The 17,268-nt window shown below is 41.4% G+C and overlaps 1 protein-coding gene across 1 annotated transcript in view; it reads left to right on the top strand.

The window, feature by feature from the left end:
- RBBP4 (RB binding protein 4, chromatin remodeling factor) overlaps positions 1-17,268 on the top strand; it is a 29,548-nt gene that overhangs the window by 3,962 nt on the left and 8,318 nt on the right. The window contains exons 3-11 of the mRNA XM_023232242.2: positions 2,505-2,650; positions 11,803-11,976; positions 12,318-12,433; positions 12,551-12,711; positions 12,808-12,934; positions 13,067-13,144; positions 15,653-15,729; positions 15,845-15,902; positions 15,994-16,104. Coding sequence (XP_023088010.1) covers positions 2,505-2,650; positions 11,803-11,976; positions 12,318-12,433; positions 12,551-12,711; positions 12,808-12,934; positions 13,067-13,144; positions 15,653-15,729; positions 15,845-15,902; positions 15,994-16,104 — 1,048 coding nt within the window. The remainder of the gene's footprint in view (positions 1-2,504; positions 2,651-11,802; positions 11,977-12,317; positions 12,434-12,550; positions 12,712-12,807; positions 12,935-13,066; positions 13,145-15,652; positions 15,730-15,844; positions 15,903-15,993; positions 16,105-17,268) is intronic.

Here is a 17,268-nt window from a genome sequence, read left to right as displayed (position 1 = left end):
AGCCTTGACCTCCTGGGCCAGGGGATCCTTCTGCCTCAGCCTCTGGAATAGTTGAGACTACAGGCACACGCTACCACGCCTAGCTAATTTTTGAAAAAATTTTTTTGCTATGTTGCCCAGACTGTTCTTTAACTTCTGGGCTCTAGTGATCCTCCCACTTTGGCCTCCCAAAGTGCTGGGATTACAGGCATGAGCCACCCTGCCTGGCCCTGTTGTTGTTTTTAAGATGAGGATTGCTTACAAGCAAGCAGCCCTGATGCAGTGTTTACTTTTGTGTGTGTTCTTTTTCTGGTGTTTATTCATATCCATTTCCCCCTTTTAAAAAAAGAAAAACCACAATTGTAGTTCTGTAACACTGTCTTCTCCTTCATTCTTTTTCTGGTTCTTTGTCTAACCTGCTACATACAGGTAATTACAATTTTCTGTTCATATCCCTCTTTTCATTTCTCTTTTCAGTGTAAGGTAGATGCTCTCAAAGCTTTGCCTGTGACATCGCAGAAGAATTCCTATTGATATCTTTAGACGTAATTTCTCTGGAGCTTTACCTGATTTTTCTTCTGCCTGCCGGTGTCTTCCCTGGTATATCTTACTGGCTTCCTCAGTTTGACATGTTGTAAATGGAATTATTTCTTCTATGAAGGCCTTACCCCAACTTTCTCTCCTACTGTTCCTGTTTCTTTTCATCGTAATTGGCTTTGGTTTGACATTTTCCCTTTCTCCATTTTATAGGCAGTCAATTTGTAAACCCCAATGAATTCTGCTTGTGTAGGATCTTTCCCATCTAGACTAGGGGTTCTCAAAATTTTATATGCATTGTAATCAGCTGGAGGTATTGTGAGATAGATAGTTGTGCCCCACCTTCTAGAGTTGCTGATTCAATGGGTCTGGAGTAGATGTGAGAATTTGCGTTTCTAACGAGTTCCCAGATGATGTGGATGCCCTTGACCCAGTATGGAGTCCAGAATACCTTAAGACGGCATTCAGGACACTAAAGTCCGTTTTAATCGGCCTTCTCTCCCACTGTGCTCTCCCATATCAGAAGTCAGATTTGGACTTCAGCATACTTCTGTTACTTAGTAGCTGTGTGATCTTAGGCACATTGTTTAATTTTCTTCCTTTCCTTTCCTTTTCATTCTTTCTTTCTTTTCTTTCTTTCTTTTTCTTTTGTTTTGTTTTGTTTTTTGAGACAGGAGGCAGTCTTTTTCTGTCACCCAGGCTGGAGTACAGTGGCAAGATCTCTGCTCACTGCAGCATCCACCTTTCAGGTTCAAGCAATTCTTGTGCCTCAGCCTCCCGAGTAGCTGGGATTAGCCAGCTGCCGGTTGTTTGGTTTTTGTTTTTTGTTTTGTTTTGTTTTTTGACAGAGTCTTGCTCTTTTGCCCAGGCTGGAGTGCAGTGGCGCCATCTTGGCTTGCTACAACCTCTAACTCCTAGATTCAAGCAGTTCTCCTGTCCCACCCTCCCTAGTAGCTGGGACTATAGTCACCGCCACTACACCTGGCTAATTTAGTAGTAGTTTAGTAGCGATTCTCTTGCCTCATCCTCCTGAGTAGCTGGGATTACAGGCATCTGCCACCACGCCTAGCTAAATTTTGTATTTAGTAGAGACGGGATTTCACCATATTGGTCAGGCTGGTCTCGAACTCCTGACCTCAGGTGATCCACCTTCTTCGGCCTCCCAAAGTGCTGGGATTACAGGTGTGAGCCGCTGTGCTTGGCCCAGCCGCAGGTTTTTTGAGGTCAGGAATTGTGTCTTAATCTTTGTACTTACATTGCGTTTAGAGCCATGTGTCTGTTGATTAGGCAGTTAGTAAATATTTGGTAAATTGGTTTACTTAATGTTATTTCCTCTTCTTTCCCTTTTTTCATTTTTTTCTTTTCAATTTCTTTGCACCCTTTCCCCTTCTTTTCAATGAAAATTTTAGTAAGCAAAATTATTAGCTTACCCAACAATGGTTTGCTTTCCCTCCAACCTGTTAGTAGTGAGTGAGTAGTTAATTTCCATTTTATTCCATTAAATGTTTTACTTTTTCTCCAGAGTAATTAAGTAGAAAATGTGGCTCTTGGCCAGGCACGGTGGCTCTTGCCTGTAATCACTGCACGTTGGGAGTCTGAGGTGGGTGGAAAATTTGAGGCCAGGAGTTCGAGACCAGCCTGGCCAACCTGGTGAAATCCCGTATCTACTAAAAATACAAAAATTAGCCAGGCATGGTGGCGGGTTCCTGTAGTCCCAGCTACTAGGGAGGCTGAGGCGTGAGAATCACTTGAACCCGAGAGCCAGAGGTTGAAGTGAGCCAAGATTGTACCACTCCATTCCAGCTTGGACGAAAGAGTGAGACTATTTATTTAAAAAAGAGAGAGAGAGAGAAGAAAAGACTCTTAATGACTTTTTCCCCTCTCTTAAAACCTGATTGTAGTAGTGACTTTTACGTACACATATATTGTTGACTTCACAGTCTCCTGATGTTACTAATTTGAATAGTGACCATATGTTGCCGTTACAGACCAGAAGGGAAAGATTTCAGCATTCATCGACTTGTCCTGGGGACACACACATCGGATGAACAAAACCATCTTGTTATAGCCAGTGTGCAACTCCCTAATGATGATGCTCAGTTTGATGCGTCACACTACGACAGTGAGAAAGGAGGTAGGAATCTTAAAAGTGAAAGAAGTAAAGATGTGTGGGTCATAATCTTTTTATGTTTTTGAATTATAAAAGTTATATCCAGTTTGATAAACTGTGACTTTAGAAACAATATTTAAGCTTGAGGAAAGCCTGAGTTTGCAATGGTAGATACTTATATTAGAGTTGTAGATATCAGAAGAAATATTTAACACATCCTTGGTTCTGTACCTTTACAATAAACTTTCCTCAGCTGGTGCTGGCGGGGAGGATTTCTGCAATCGAAAGAAGCAAAAATATACTATATATTATTGCTGTACATTCTTGATTTATTTTTTATATTTTTGTTCAGAGTCTCGCTCTGTTGCCTAGGTTAGAGTGTAGTGGTGTGATCTTCACTTGCTGCAACTTCTGCCTCCCAGGTTCAAGCGATTCTCTTGCCTCATCCTCCTGAGTAGCTCAGATTACAGGCACCTGCCACCACGCCTAGCTAATTTTTGTATTTTTAGTAAAGACAGGGTTTCATCAAGTTGGCCAGGCTGCTCTTGAACTCCTGACCTCATGTGATCCACCCACCTCAGCCTCCCAGAGTGCTGGAATTACAGGCTTGAGCCACCATGCCCATCCATATTGCTGTACATTCTTAAGATGGGAGATACCTACCCCTAAGGAGGTGAAAATTGGTTTGTGTGTGTGAGTAGATGTAAATAATTTTACTGGTCGATTGTCTAAAGCACAGATATGCACAAAGTACATAGGATATCTATGGTATTAAAATTTCATGGGACTGGTGGGGAAGGGGTAGTTCTTAAAAGATTTCTTAGAGGAGCAGTAGTGGGAAAAAAAGGTTGAGAAACACTAACTTAAATTACCCTTTCTAGGTTTAAAGTGGTAGAAATGACTTAACCATGGCACTCCCTATATGTTTAGAAACTAAGTTCCAATGAGTTGTTTCATTATATCCTATTTTTAGGCCATAACCTAAGGGTTTAACTGATCATGACATGCTTACTCTTTCCTTTTTTTTTTTTTTGGAGATGGAGTCTTGCTCTGCCGCCCAGGCTGGAGTGCAGTGGTGCGATCTTGGCTCACTGCGACCTCCACCTTCCAGGTTCAAGCGATTCTCCTGCCTCAGCCTCCTAAATCGCTGGGACTACAGGCATGCACCGCCACACTTGGCTAATTTTTTATATTTTTAGTAGAGACAGGGTTTCATCATGTTGGTCAGGCTGGTCTTGAACTCCTGACCTCAGATGATCCTCCTGCCTTTTGTTCTTGCTGCTACTTAGGCACAAATACTCTAATTGGTAGTGTGATAAATTGTAAAACTACATATACGTGTGTATATATATTTATATTGTGTTTGTGTGTAAAATTATATAATTATATATAATTTGTTAAAATATACATGTTTTATATATTTCATAATTTTGTAATATATATATAATTTTACACACAATGTAAAAAACACACCCCTTCTCCCATATAATAAACCTTTCCCCGGCCACATGCGGTGACTCACGCTTGTAATTCCAGCACTTTGGGAGGCTGAGACCGGTGGATCACTTGAGGTCAGGAGTTCGAGACCAGCCTGGCCCAACATAGTGAAACCCTGTCTCTACTAAAAATAAAAAATTAGCCACACGTGGTGGCACACACCTGTAAGAACCCAGCTACTCAGGAGGCTGAGGCAAGGTGGCATCACTTGAACTCGGGAGGCGGAGATAGCAGTGAGCCAAGATCTCACTATTGCACTCCAGCCTGGGCATAAAAAAAAGGGGAAACTCCATCTCAAAAAACAAAACAAAAACCTTTCCCCTGGATATCACTTGATGTATTGTGATATATTGCTTTCTAAAGGATTTATCCTGTGTGTTGGATCACTCATTCAACAAATATGTTGAGTAGTTTTGTATGCCAGGTATAGAATATGCAATATAGGTTCAGAATTTGCTTTTGTGGCCTAATATAAGCAATTATATATAATATAAGGTCACCTACCTCCTTTCGATGGCTATATAGTAGACCATAATGATTCCTTATTGATGGACATGTAGATGGTTTCTAATTTTTTGACTTCAAAAGCATAGTTTTGCTGTAGAAATACTCTCTAAGTAGAATGTTGTATCAAAGGACAGGACCATTTTTGAATATAATTGATACTGCTAAGTTGCACTCCAAAAAAAGATTTGAAGTCCCACAACAGCGTATGTATTTATGTCTGTTTCTCCATGCCCTTGCCAACACTGGACTCAATAGAGCTCATTCTCAGTTTACATTGCTTTTTTTATTTGTGATGTTGAGCTTCATATTTCCCTTGAGCTACTTATTTATGTGTTTTGCCCATATTTCCTTTTGAGTATCTCTTCATATAAGGTAAATTACACCCTTTCCACCCAGTAAATAGGTGCAGATCATTTTCTAGTTTAACTTAAAATCTTTAGTCCTGTTATTGATTAGAAGCTGTAAGTTGCTTTTTTAATGGGGCCTTGCTCTGTCATCCAGGCTGGAGTGCGCTGGCATGATCTTAGCTGACTGCAGCCTCCTTATGGGCTCAAACGATCCTCCTACCTATGCCTCCCAAGTAGCTCTGGCTGTAGACATACACCACTATACCTGGATTTATTTATTTTTATTTTTTATTTTTTTGAGTCGGAGTCTGGCTCTGCCGCCCAGGCTGTAGTGCAGTGGCGCAATCTCTGCTCACTGTAACTACCGCTGTCCGGGTTCAAGCTGTTCTCCTGCCTCAGCCTCCCAAGTAGCTGGAATTACAGGCGCCTGCCACCACATACAGATAATTTAATTTTTTTTAAGAAATGGCGTGTCACTATGTTGCTCAGGCTGATCTTGAACTCTGGCCTCAATCTTTCCATCTCAGACCTCCCCATTCAATGATTTCGTAAAGTATGTATTCATCTATTGTTGTCTTCTGGGACTTTTATGTTTGGGCCATTAAAACTTACCGTTCTGGTATTTCATATGGAATCAGAATCCAGCCTTTTTTTCCTAAATGATTGAGTTTTTGTTGTTATTTTGAGGCGGAGTCTTGCTTCATCACCCAGGCTGGAGTGCAGTCGCACAGTCTCAGCTCACTGCAGCCTCTGCTTCCTGGGTTCAAGCAATCCTCCTGCCTCAGCATCCTGAGTAGCTGGGATTGCAAGCATGCGCCATCATGCCCAGCCAATTTCCACTGTATTTTTTGTGGAGGAGTGGGTCTCGCCACATTGCCCAGGCTAGTCTGAAAACTCCTGGGCTCATGCAGTTCACCCACTTTGGCCTCCCGAAGTTCTGGGCTTACAGGCCTGAGCCACTATACCTAGCCAAAAAAAATTTTTTTATTCAGTCAACCATTGATGGACACTTGGGTTGATTCCGTATCTTTGCTGTTGTGTACAGTGCTACAGTGAACATACAAGTGCATGTGTCTTTTTGGTAGAACAATTTCTTTTCTTTTGGGTATATACCCAGTAATGGGATTGCTGGGTTGAATGGTAGTTCTATTTTTAGTTCTTTGTGTTTTTTGTTTGTTTGTTTGTTTGTTTTGAGACGGAGTTTCTTGTATTTTTAGTAGAGACGGGATTTCTCCATGTTGGTCAGGCTGGTCTCAGACTCCCAACCTCAGGTGGTCCACCTGCGTCAGCCTCCCAAATTGCTGGGATTATAGGCATGAGCCACCATGCCTGGCCCTATTTTTAGTTCTTTGAGAAATCTCCACAGACTGCTTTTCACAGTTGCTGAACTAATTTGCATTCCCACCGGTAGTGTCTAAGTGTTCCCTTTTCTCTGAGGCCTCACCATGTTATTTTTTGACTTTTTAGTAGCCATTCTAACTGGTGTGAGAGGCATGTATCTATCTTCTGTTTTGATTTGCATTTCTCTAATGATTGGTGATGTTGATCTTTTTTTTCCACGTTCGTTGTCCGGTTATATGTCTTCTTTTGAGAAGTGTCTGTTCATGTCCTTTGCCCACTTTTTATCTTTCTTTTCTTTTCTTTTCTTTTCTTTTTTTTTTTTTTTGAGACAGTCTCACTCTGTCACCCAGGCTGGAGTACAGTGTGGCAATCTTGGCTCACGGCAACCTCTGCCTTCTGGGTTCAAGCAATTCTCCTGCCTCATCCTCCTGAGTAGCTGGGATTACAGGCATGCACCACCGTTCCTGGCTTATTTTGTATTTTTTGTAGAGGTGGGGTTTCACTGTATTGGCCAGGTTGGTCTCAAACTCCTGACCTCATGACCCACCCGCGTCAGCCTCCCAAAGTGCTAGGATTATAGGCGTGAGCCACTGTGCCCAGCCTAGTTTTGTTTTTTAAGAAACTGGTATCTCGCCCAAGTGCAGTGACTGGCATCTGTAATTACAGCACTTTGGGAGGCCGATGCATGTGGATTACGAGGTCAGGAGTTCAAGACCAGCCTGGCCAACATGGTAAAACCCCATCTCTACTAAAAATACGAAAAATTAGCTGGACGTGGTGGTACGTGCCTGTAGTCCCAGCTACTTGCAAGGCTGAGGCGGTAGAATGGCTTGAACCCGGGAGACGGAGGTTGCAGTGAGCCAAGATCGAGCTACTACTGCACTCCAGCCTGGTTAACAAGCAAGACTCCTTCTCAGAAAAAATAAAAATAAGTAAGTGATGTCTCTGGTCTTTAGTCCAAGTTTTTAATAAATTATTATATATTTTACTGAGGCTGGTATTCTTAGTTGTAAGGTTCATGGGCTCAAAAAGTGGCTCAGTGGTAAAATTCACTATTACCTTGTTTGAGGACATGGTATTGACTGGGAAGACACCGTTCGTACCTTCTAGGATGATGGGAATGTTTTATATTTTGACCTGGTGCGTACATATGTAAAAATTCATCAAGCTACAACAATTTGTGCACCTTTACTATATCACGTTATACCTCATGTTTGTTTTAATAGTATTTATATGGAGAGAAACCAGCAAAATAGGAAGGCAAGTTGATACCTCAGCCTTTCTTTTCTGCTTCAGATTGGCCTTTTCACATACCAGTTTCAACACCTATTTATTTATATTACTATATGTATATTTTTTCAGACAGAGGTCTTGCTCTGTTGCCCAGGCTGGAATGCAGTGGTGTGATCACAGCTCACTGCATTCTCAGCCTCCCAAGCAGTTAGGATTATAGGCATGTGCCACCGCATTCAGCCCCTGAAATGGTTTTTTAAATGCAATTTACATTTCTTTGTCTAACCCTGTCAATTTTTTATTTTTATTTACTTTTTTTTTTTTTTTGAAACGGAGTCTAGCTCTGTCGCCCAGGCTGGAGTGCAGTGGCGTGATCTTGGCTTAATGCAAGCTCCACCTCCCGGGTTCACGCCATTCTCCTGCCTCAACCTCCTGAGTAGCTGGGACTACAGGTCCCTGCCACCATGCCCAGCTAATTTTTTTTGTATTTTTAGTAGAGATGGGGTTTCACTGTGTTAGCCAGGATAGTCTTGATGTCCTGAACCCCGTCAAATTCAACGTTGAGGGGTGTATGCAACTTTGGTAACACTGATGTTAATAGGTTCTGATAACCCAGTAACATTGGGCTGGCCCAATTTTCAATTTTGAATACACTAAGTTCTTCCTACTGTAGTTTTGTTTATGGTGAAGGAGGCCTATGTTTAATATATGCCCAATACTGAAATAGCCAACATTATGTAGTGGTTACCCTTTGCTCCGTGGGCTCTGTGCCAACTGTGGCTTCTCCTTTGTTATTGGTGCCTCTTTTCTGGCAGCTATCCTTTTTTTTTTTTCTTTTCTGAGACAGAGGCTCTCTCTGTCGCCCAAACTACAGCGTAGTGGTGCAATCTTGGCTCAGTGCAACCTCTGCCTCCTGAGTTCAAGCAATTCTCCTGCCTCAGCCTGGGACTATAGGCACGTGCCTACCATGCCCAGCTAATTTTTGTATTTTTAGTAGAGATGGGGTTTTGCCATATTGGCCATGCTGGTCTCAAACTCCTGACCTCGTGATCCACCCATCTCGGCCTCCCAAGGTGCTGGGATTACAGGCATGAGCCACCATGCCCAGCCACTTTTTTTGGGGGGGGGGGGGGGGCGGTTGTCATTGGAGATATGATGGGGATTCAGTTCCAGATCACTGCAGTAAAGCAAATATATAAAGCAAACCACACAGATTTTTTTGTATGTTTACATTTTACTGTAGTCTCCTAAGCGTGCAATAGCATTATGCCTAAAAAACAATGTACATACCTTAATTTGGAAATATTTCATTCCAAAAAAAAAAAAATGCTGACCCAGAGGCACCAACTGAAAACATGTTGGGAAAATGGCCCTAATAGACTTACTCAGTGCAGAGTTGCTGTAACCTTCAGTTGGGGAAAAAACATATCTGTGATGCACAATAAAACGAGCTGTGCCTGTACTTAGACTGAAGTTTCTTGAGATACATACCATATATGCCTTGTTTTTTCATAGATTGTAGATGCTTGTGGGCTGGAGTTATGGGAAAAATTAGTTTAATGTGGGATTTTTTTCTCCTTTAGAATATATCTTGAATTTTTATTTTTAGGTTTTTAGCCTGTGTGAAACATTTGCTTTTCAAAAGTTATTTTGAAGTTGAAAGTTATCTAATATGCCAGCCATACCACCCATGTATGTCTTTGTTTTCTGAAAAGATGTTTGTCCTTCAAAGAATAACACTAGGCCCGGCCCAGTGGCTTTCTCCGTAATCCCAGCACTTTGGGAGAATGAAGCAGGTAGATTATCTGAGGTCAAGAGTTTAAGACCAGTTTGACCAACATGATGAAACCCCATCTCTACTAAAAATATAAAAATTACCTGGGCGTGGTGGCACATGGCGGCAGTCCCAGCTACTCGGGGGGCTGAGGCAGGAGAATCGCTTGAACCCAGGAGGCAGAGGTTGCAGTGAGCCGAGATTGCGCCACTACACTCCAGTCTGGATGACAGAGCAAGACCCTGTCTTAAAAAAAAAAAAAAAGAATAGCACTGTATAGCAATGCGATTGACAAGAATATTTTTATTTATTTTTAAGTTATTCTCACAACTTCTTTGCTTTGTGGATAAGGTATTTGAGGCTCAGAAACTGAAGGCCTTCCCTGAATCACAAAACTAAGTAAGTGACAGAGCCACTTAGGGGCCTGGGTCTGACTCTTACTTTGGAACTTTTGCAACCATATCATGCTGTCTTCTATTACTCTTTGATCATTAACCACCTTTGTTTATATATTGCTTTGCCAAGATTTACATAATCACACATTATGTTGTTATACATATTATAATGGTACTTGAGAGAATTCTCTAAGTGCATATAGTAGTCATGTGCGAATAAAAAATGTTTTCATCTAGTTGTTGCCTACCTGGTTTGTTTCAACCTGGGACTTTGGTTGGCATGTGTAAGTGGGTGTAGCAAAATGGAACTGGCTGCTGTGGCTCTGTTTTTCCTCACTGAAATAAAAGAAACAGTGTAAGCAGAAGATAAACGGCATGATGGTATTTCAGAACATTCATCCCAAACTAGAGCTTCAGACAAGCAATGCAAGAAGGGCACTTTAGTGTTTAGCACACTGTGTACTTAATATTCATTATAGTAGTAGCATTGGTTTTATTTATTCGGCATACTTATTTGTACTTTGAAATTTGAAAACTTTATTAAGATCTGTTTTTGAAGTATGTGGGCAAAAGATTACCCAGGTGCCGAGGCAAGGGACTGAAGGCACAAACTGTTTCAGTATAATGAAGAAAATAGTTACAATAAAGAATAGTTATAATACAAAGTAGATATAGAGATGATCTTGGACATTATCAGTCTTTGGTATAATCATTATTAATCATCAACTTTTAATATTACTCCTTGTTGTATTACTAATATAACCAAGGAATAACTGGTGGGTATAGGGTCAGGTGCTGAAGGAACATTTTGAGAAGTGACCTAGAAGGCAAGAGGTGAGCCCTCTGTCAGGGCCGCTTGAGGGCTCCTTGGTCAAGTGGTAACGCCAGTGCCTGAGAAGGCACCCATTTGCAGACCGTGAAAGGGAGCCTCCCTTTCCTTGGAGGAGTCAGGGAACACTCTGCTCCACTAGCTTCTTGTGGGAGGCTGGATATTATCCAGGCCTGCCTGCAGTCATCCAGAGGCCTAAACCCCCCTGCCGTGGTACTGTGCTTCAGTGGTCACGCTCCTTGTCCACTTTCATGTTCCTCCCTTACTCCTGATTCCTCTTTGAGGTTCTTAGAAAATAGCAGAAGAAATAGTGAAAGTCTTAAAGTCTGATCTTTCTGATAAGTGCATAGAGGGAAACGCTGACGCATGCTGCCTTCCCTCAGATTCAGCTACCTAAAAGTGAAGGGTCCCCTGTCCTGTGATAACGTGACTTGTTTGACCTTATCAATCACTTGGACGACTCACCCTCCTTGCCCTGCCCCCTTGTCTTGTATGCAATAAATTATCAGCGCATTTAGCCATTCAGGGCCAATACCGATCTCTGGATCTTGGTGGTAGTGGTTCCCCAGGCCCAGCTGTTTTCTCTTTATCTCTTTTGTCTTGTGTCTTTATTTCTTACGATCTCTAGTCTCTGCACATGGGGAAAGTACCCGCTAAGTAAGCCCTGTAGGGCTGGACCCTACATCAGTAGAATTCTAGTTTTCCTTAATTTCAGACAGTAATATAATGCAGCCATCTCTCAGAATCCATGGGGAATTGTTTCCAAGACCACCTTTGGATACCAAAATTCACAGATGGTGAAGTCTCTGATACAGCATGGCATAATGTTTGCACATAACCTATGCAGATCTTCTGATATACTTTAAAATGTCTCTAGATTACCTATAATACCTAATACAATGTAAATGTTATATAAACAGGCTGTATTGTTCAGGGAATAATGATGAGGGGGAAATCTGTACGTGTTCAATACATGCATTGTTTTTCTGAATATTTTCACTTAATGATTAGTTGAATTCATGGATGAAGAACCCACTGATATGGCGGGCTGACTGTATTTCTTATTAGGTATTTAACTACCTGGAATCACAGGGGTAGAAAAGCACTTTATAGTGCTAGCAAATGTATAGATTACATCTAGTATTATGCCAGTTTGTTCCTAAGGAAAAAAAAATCCTTGCCTGTGTTTTTATACTCTGGGTACCCTAGAGTAGCTCTTGTTTTGTTCTCATTTGCAATTAATTTGTTTACAGAATTTGGAGGTTTTGGTTCAGTTAGTGGAAAAATTGAAATAGAAATCAAGATCAACCATGAAGGAGAAGTAAACAGGGCCCGTTATATGCCCCAGAACCCTTGTATCATCGCAACAAAGACTCCTTCCAGTGATGTTCTTGTCTTCGACTATACAAAACATCCTTCTAAACCAGGTATGTGCCCCTTTCTATTCAAATACAAATGAGTCACTGTGGGAATACATGGTTCCACTCACTCTGAGTTTAATTGCATGTTACTCTGTGTAATTTTAACATCTTGTGATTTGTATTGATATGTGTATGTTTTTCTTCATTTTGCCTACATGAAAAAATAATGCCTTTTTACATAGAACAAAATACTGGTGCTGTTTAAGCATTATCTATTTGGTCATAATGGTTCCTATATCATTTATAAATGTTAAGAGCTTTAGACATCTTGATCAAAATTCCATTATGTTCAGTAGGCCCAGAGAACCAGTGGACTGGGTAGTCTTGATGTGTCTGTCACTTTGCAGATCCTTCTGGAGAGTGCAACCCAGACTTGCGTCTCCGTGGACATCAAAAGGAAGGCTATGGGCTTTCTTGGAACCCAAATCTCAGTGGGCACTTACTTAGTGCTTCAGATGACCACGTGCGTATCCTTCCCATTTCGAAGCAAATCTGGGCTAGTTACCAGTTGGTTTCTTTTTTGGGGTGTGTGGGGAGGTGAGAATCTTCCTTTTATATAATGGTTAATTTTACATTTAAGACCATCTGCCTGTGGGACATCAGTGCTGTTCCAAAGGAGGGAAAAGTGGTGGATGCGAAGACCATCTTTACAGGGCATACGGCAGTAGTAGAAGATGTTTCCTGGCATCTGCTCCATGAGTCTCTGTTTGGGTCAGTTGCTGATGATCAGAAACTTATGATGTGAGTAGAATCAGGGTTTTTTCTTAATATCTTGTCTAAGTTTTATGTTTAGTTACCATTTCAAGGTTTTTTTCCTTTTTTTTTTTTCCACTGAAGTTGGGATACTCGTTCAAACAATACTTCCAAACCAAGCCACTCAGTTGACGCTCACACTGCTGAAGTGAACTGCCTTTCTTTCAATCCTTATAGTGAGTTCATTCTTGCCACAGGATCAGCTGACAAGGTCAGTTTCATTTATTTTAATAGAAAACATAATTTAATTTCTCTGGCTTTTTTTGAATTGCAGAGATTTTACTTACAGTATTTTTTTTTTCTTATCTTAAAAAATGAATTACTCTTGTTTTTTTGTACGTAGACTGTTGCCTTGTGGGATCTGAGAAATCTGAAACTTAAGTTGCATTCCTTTGAGTCACATAAGGATGAAATATTCCAGGTAAGAGAAACTAGTGCTACTAATTTTGTTTTTGTTTTTTTCTAAGAAAAACCTGGATGTATGAGTGGGCACACATGTGCTTTATGCCGTTGCTAAAAATAGAAATCTATATTCCTATGCCGCTTTCTGTGGGAATTGTTATTTCTTTGTTATTTCTATACTTTTTCAAACTGGTTATTGACCACCTACATTCTTCAGATATTAAGACTAAGCCAGGTGTGATGACTCATACCTGTAATCCCAGCACTTTAGGAGGCTGAGATGGGTGGATTACTTGAGGCCAGGAGTTTGAGACCAACCTAGCCAACATGGCAAAACCCTGTCTCTTTATTTTTTAATAAAAATTGACAAAGAAAGGAAAACTAGTGCCTGATTATTTTTTCAGCCTTCTTTCTGACACTTAGTGATCTCTTCCCTTCTTCCAATATATTCTTTATTCTTCATTGCATGCCACATATGTTGATTTCTCAATCCAAGCCTAAACCTCTGGCTCCATATTTTCTGCCTCATCAATTTAAACCCATTTATGCCTAGTGTTCCATTATTGGAACGCTAAGCATGTGGGAGTTTATATCCTACTGCTCAAGGTCATCGCCAAGGTCTGATTGCAAAAATTAAAAAAAGAAATAATTGTTGCACTATGTTCAAAGCTTGTTGCTAGGGCACTATGAGAGATTACATTATGTAGCCTTTGCTGTTAAGGAGCTCCCTTTTTTTTTTTTGGGACGGAGTTTTGCTCTTGTTGGCCAGGCTGGAGTGTAGTGGTGCAATCTCGACTCACTGCAACCTCCACCTACCAGGTTCAAGTGATTCTCCTGCCTCAGCCTCCCAGGTAGCTGGAATTACAGGCGCCCGCCACCATGCCCACCTAATTTTTTGTGTTTTTAGTAGAGATGGGGTTTCACCATGTTGGCCAGTCTGGTCTCGATGATCCACCTGCTTCGGCCTCCCAAAGTGCTGGGATTACAGGCATACGCTACCGCACCCAACCGAGCCCAAAATTTTATAGTGAGGGAGGGCTTGTTTAGAAATTAACTATAATAAAAGATTTTGTCAAGTGTTATGAACCTGAGGGTGGTAAAGATTAATTCTGGTGTGTGAAGGTGGCATCTGAACTGGGGTTTAGGTGAACCATACTCCTACATACTCAGTCTCTTATTTTCTACTTTTCAGCCCGCCTTGGTGAACGTTTTATGCTTACCCTATCTCTTTGCTTTGCTTGTGATGGTGTGTTCTGACTTATGTGTAATACAGAACTCATAATAAATACTTAGGAACATAGTTATTGTATATGTCATCTGTACTTTAGTTCTTAGGTCAGAATTGGATTGCATTTGTGTAGAGGCCAGAATTAGCCAATAAGAATAGACAATAGGTAGGCTGGGTGCAATGGCTCATGCCTGTAATCCCAGCACTTTGGGAGGCCTAGGCAGGTGGATCACGAGCTCAGGAGTTCGAGACCACCCTGACCAACGTGGTGAAATCTCGTCTCTACTAAAAATACAAAAATTAGCCAGGCGTGGTACTGTGCACCTGTAATCCCAGCTACTCAGGAGGCTGAGGCAGGAGAATCATTTGAACGTGGGAGGCAGAGATTGCTGGGAGCCGAGATCACCCCACAAGAATAGACAAGATTTGATGTTTCAAAAGATAAGATGATGCTGGGCACATGGTGCACAACTCCAGCTACGAAGGAGGTTGAGGCAGCAAGTTCCTTGAGCCCAAGAGTTCAAGTACAGCCTAGAAGCAACATAGTGAGGCCTCATCTTTTTTTTTGATACCAGCCTAACCCCATCTCTACACAGATACAAAAAATAGCCAGCTGTGGTGGCGGGCACCTGTAATCCCAGCTACCTGGGAGGCTGAGGTGGGAGAGTCATTTGAACCTGGGAGGTGGAGGTTGCATTGAGCTGAGATCCTGCCATTGTACTCCAGCCTGGGTGACAGAGCAAGACTTCATTTCAAAAAAAAAATGTGCAAGGGGGTGGTGTGGGAATGGAACAAAAGCTTATATCCTGGATCTAGTAATGTCTAGTAATGGGTTATCATAAAATAAATTTTTTTTTTTTTTGATACAGAGTCTCTGTCACCCAGGCTGGAGTGCAGTGGCACGATCTCGGCTCACTGCAACCTCTGCCTCCTGGGTTCAAGCAGTCCTCCTGCCTCAGCTTCCCAAGTAGCTGGGATTATAGGCACCCGCGCCACACCCAGCTAATTTTTGTATTTTTAGTAGAGACAGGGTTTCACCATGTTGGTCAGGCTGGTCTCAAACTCCTCACCTCATGTAATTCACCCGCCTCCCAAAGTGCTGGGATTACAGGCGTGAGCCACCACTCCTGTCCGTAAAAGAAATTCTTTAGCTCTTAATTTTAACTGTAGCATCTGTAATACTTTGACTTCCTCTTCCCTTTTGTTTACAGAATTTTTAAATTGTTAAATATTTTATGAAATTTTTTCCCTTTATTTTCTAATTCATGGCTTTGCTGTTTTCTTCATTCCTATGTGTAGGTTCAGTGGTCACCTCACAATGAGACTATTTTGGCTTCCAGTGGTACTGATCGCAGACTGAATGTCTGGGATTTAAGGTAATTCTTGTGTTCATTCCTCTCTCTACGTACTTATTTCCTTTATTTACACTTTGCAAAGGTAGTTACTAAGGATAAATCTATTTTAACTTTTAAAATTATGCTTTTGTACTAGTAAAATTGGAGAGGAACAATCCCCAGAAGATGCAGAAGACGGGCCACCAGAGTTGTTGGTATGTTAAAAGCATTTGACAGTATTGAAGCAGTCTGTAATTTCATGTCCTCTATCTGCATTTCACATCTTTGTTTTCTTCCCTCTTTCAGTTTATTCATGGTGGTCACACTGCCAAGATATCTGATTTCTCCTGGAATCCCAATGAACCTTGGGTGATTTGTTCTGTATCAGAAGACAATATCATGCAAGTGTGGCAAATGGTAAGGGTTTGGTCGTTTATTTTGGGGAAGTGAGATAAGTAAGACATAGAATCAATTTACATGTATATATTTTATGATTACAGCTACCATCTCTGTTCATTTTACTCCCAGGTGTGATTTTAAGACTTGTCTATACATTATCATTTTCAACTGCCTGGTCTTGACCGTTTTGGTTATACTACTGGTATTTTAAACTCAGCTAAACAAGACAAAACTAACCCTGTCTCCCACTTCTCCTTTCTCCTTTCCTCCTTCTTTTTTTTTTTTTTTTATTTTTTTTATTTTTTGGTATGGCTCCAACATTTTCCCAGCTAACCAGACTTGAAAACTCAAGAATTTTCCATGTCTGTTTACCTCTAGTTCTAGTTCACTTCCAGATTTCATACCATCTATCTGCGGTGTTTCTCCCGTCTTTGCCTCATCATCTTAGAAGTACAAATTTACATACCCAAAGGAGGTGTATTGCCTCACAACATTAAATACTATTTCTCCATGAAACCTATCTAGATTTCAAAAATGTTCCTTGTCTCTACCTCAAAGAATGAAAGAATGTGAACACCCTCCTTAAATTTTATTTTCTTCTCCTCCTCCTCCTTTTCTTTTTTTTTTTGGAGATATTCTCTCACTTTTCCACCTAGGCTGGAGTGCAGTGGTGCAATCTCAGCTCACTGCAACTTCCATCTCCCAGTTTCAAGCGATTCTCCTGCCGAGGCTTTCTGAGTAGGTGGGACTACAGATGTGCACCACTATGCCCAGCTAATTTTTTTATTGTCAGTAGAGACAGGGTTTCACTGTGGTGGCCAGGTTGGTCTCGAACTCCTGACCTTGTGATCTGCCTGCCTTGGCCTCCCAAAGTGCTGGGATTACAGACGTGAGCCACTGTGCCCAGCCGCTTAAATTTTCAAAGCACTTCAATTTAATAAAAATAACTGTGGTTTCTCATACATTAATAGTTAAAAAATAGTTACATTCGGCCGGGCACGGTGGCTCACGCCTATAATCCCAGCACTCTGGGAGGCCGAGGCGGGTGGATCGCGATGTCAGGAAATCAAGACCATCCTGGCTAACATGGTGAAATCCTGTCTCTTCTAAAAATACAAAAAAATTAGCCAGGCACGGTGGCGGGCGCTTGTAGTCCCAGCTACTCGGGAGACTGAGGCAGGA

This window comes from Piliocolobus tephrosceles, chromosome 1 (assembly GCF_002776525.5).
Source record: "Piliocolobus tephrosceles isolate RC106 chromosome 1, ASM277652v3, whole genome shotgun sequence".
NCBI lineage: Eukaryota > Metazoa > Chordata > Mammalia > Primates > Cercopithecidae > Piliocolobus > Piliocolobus tephrosceles.
Note: the sequence above shows the minus strand (reverse complement) of the source record. Positions and strands in the feature narration are given on the sequence as shown.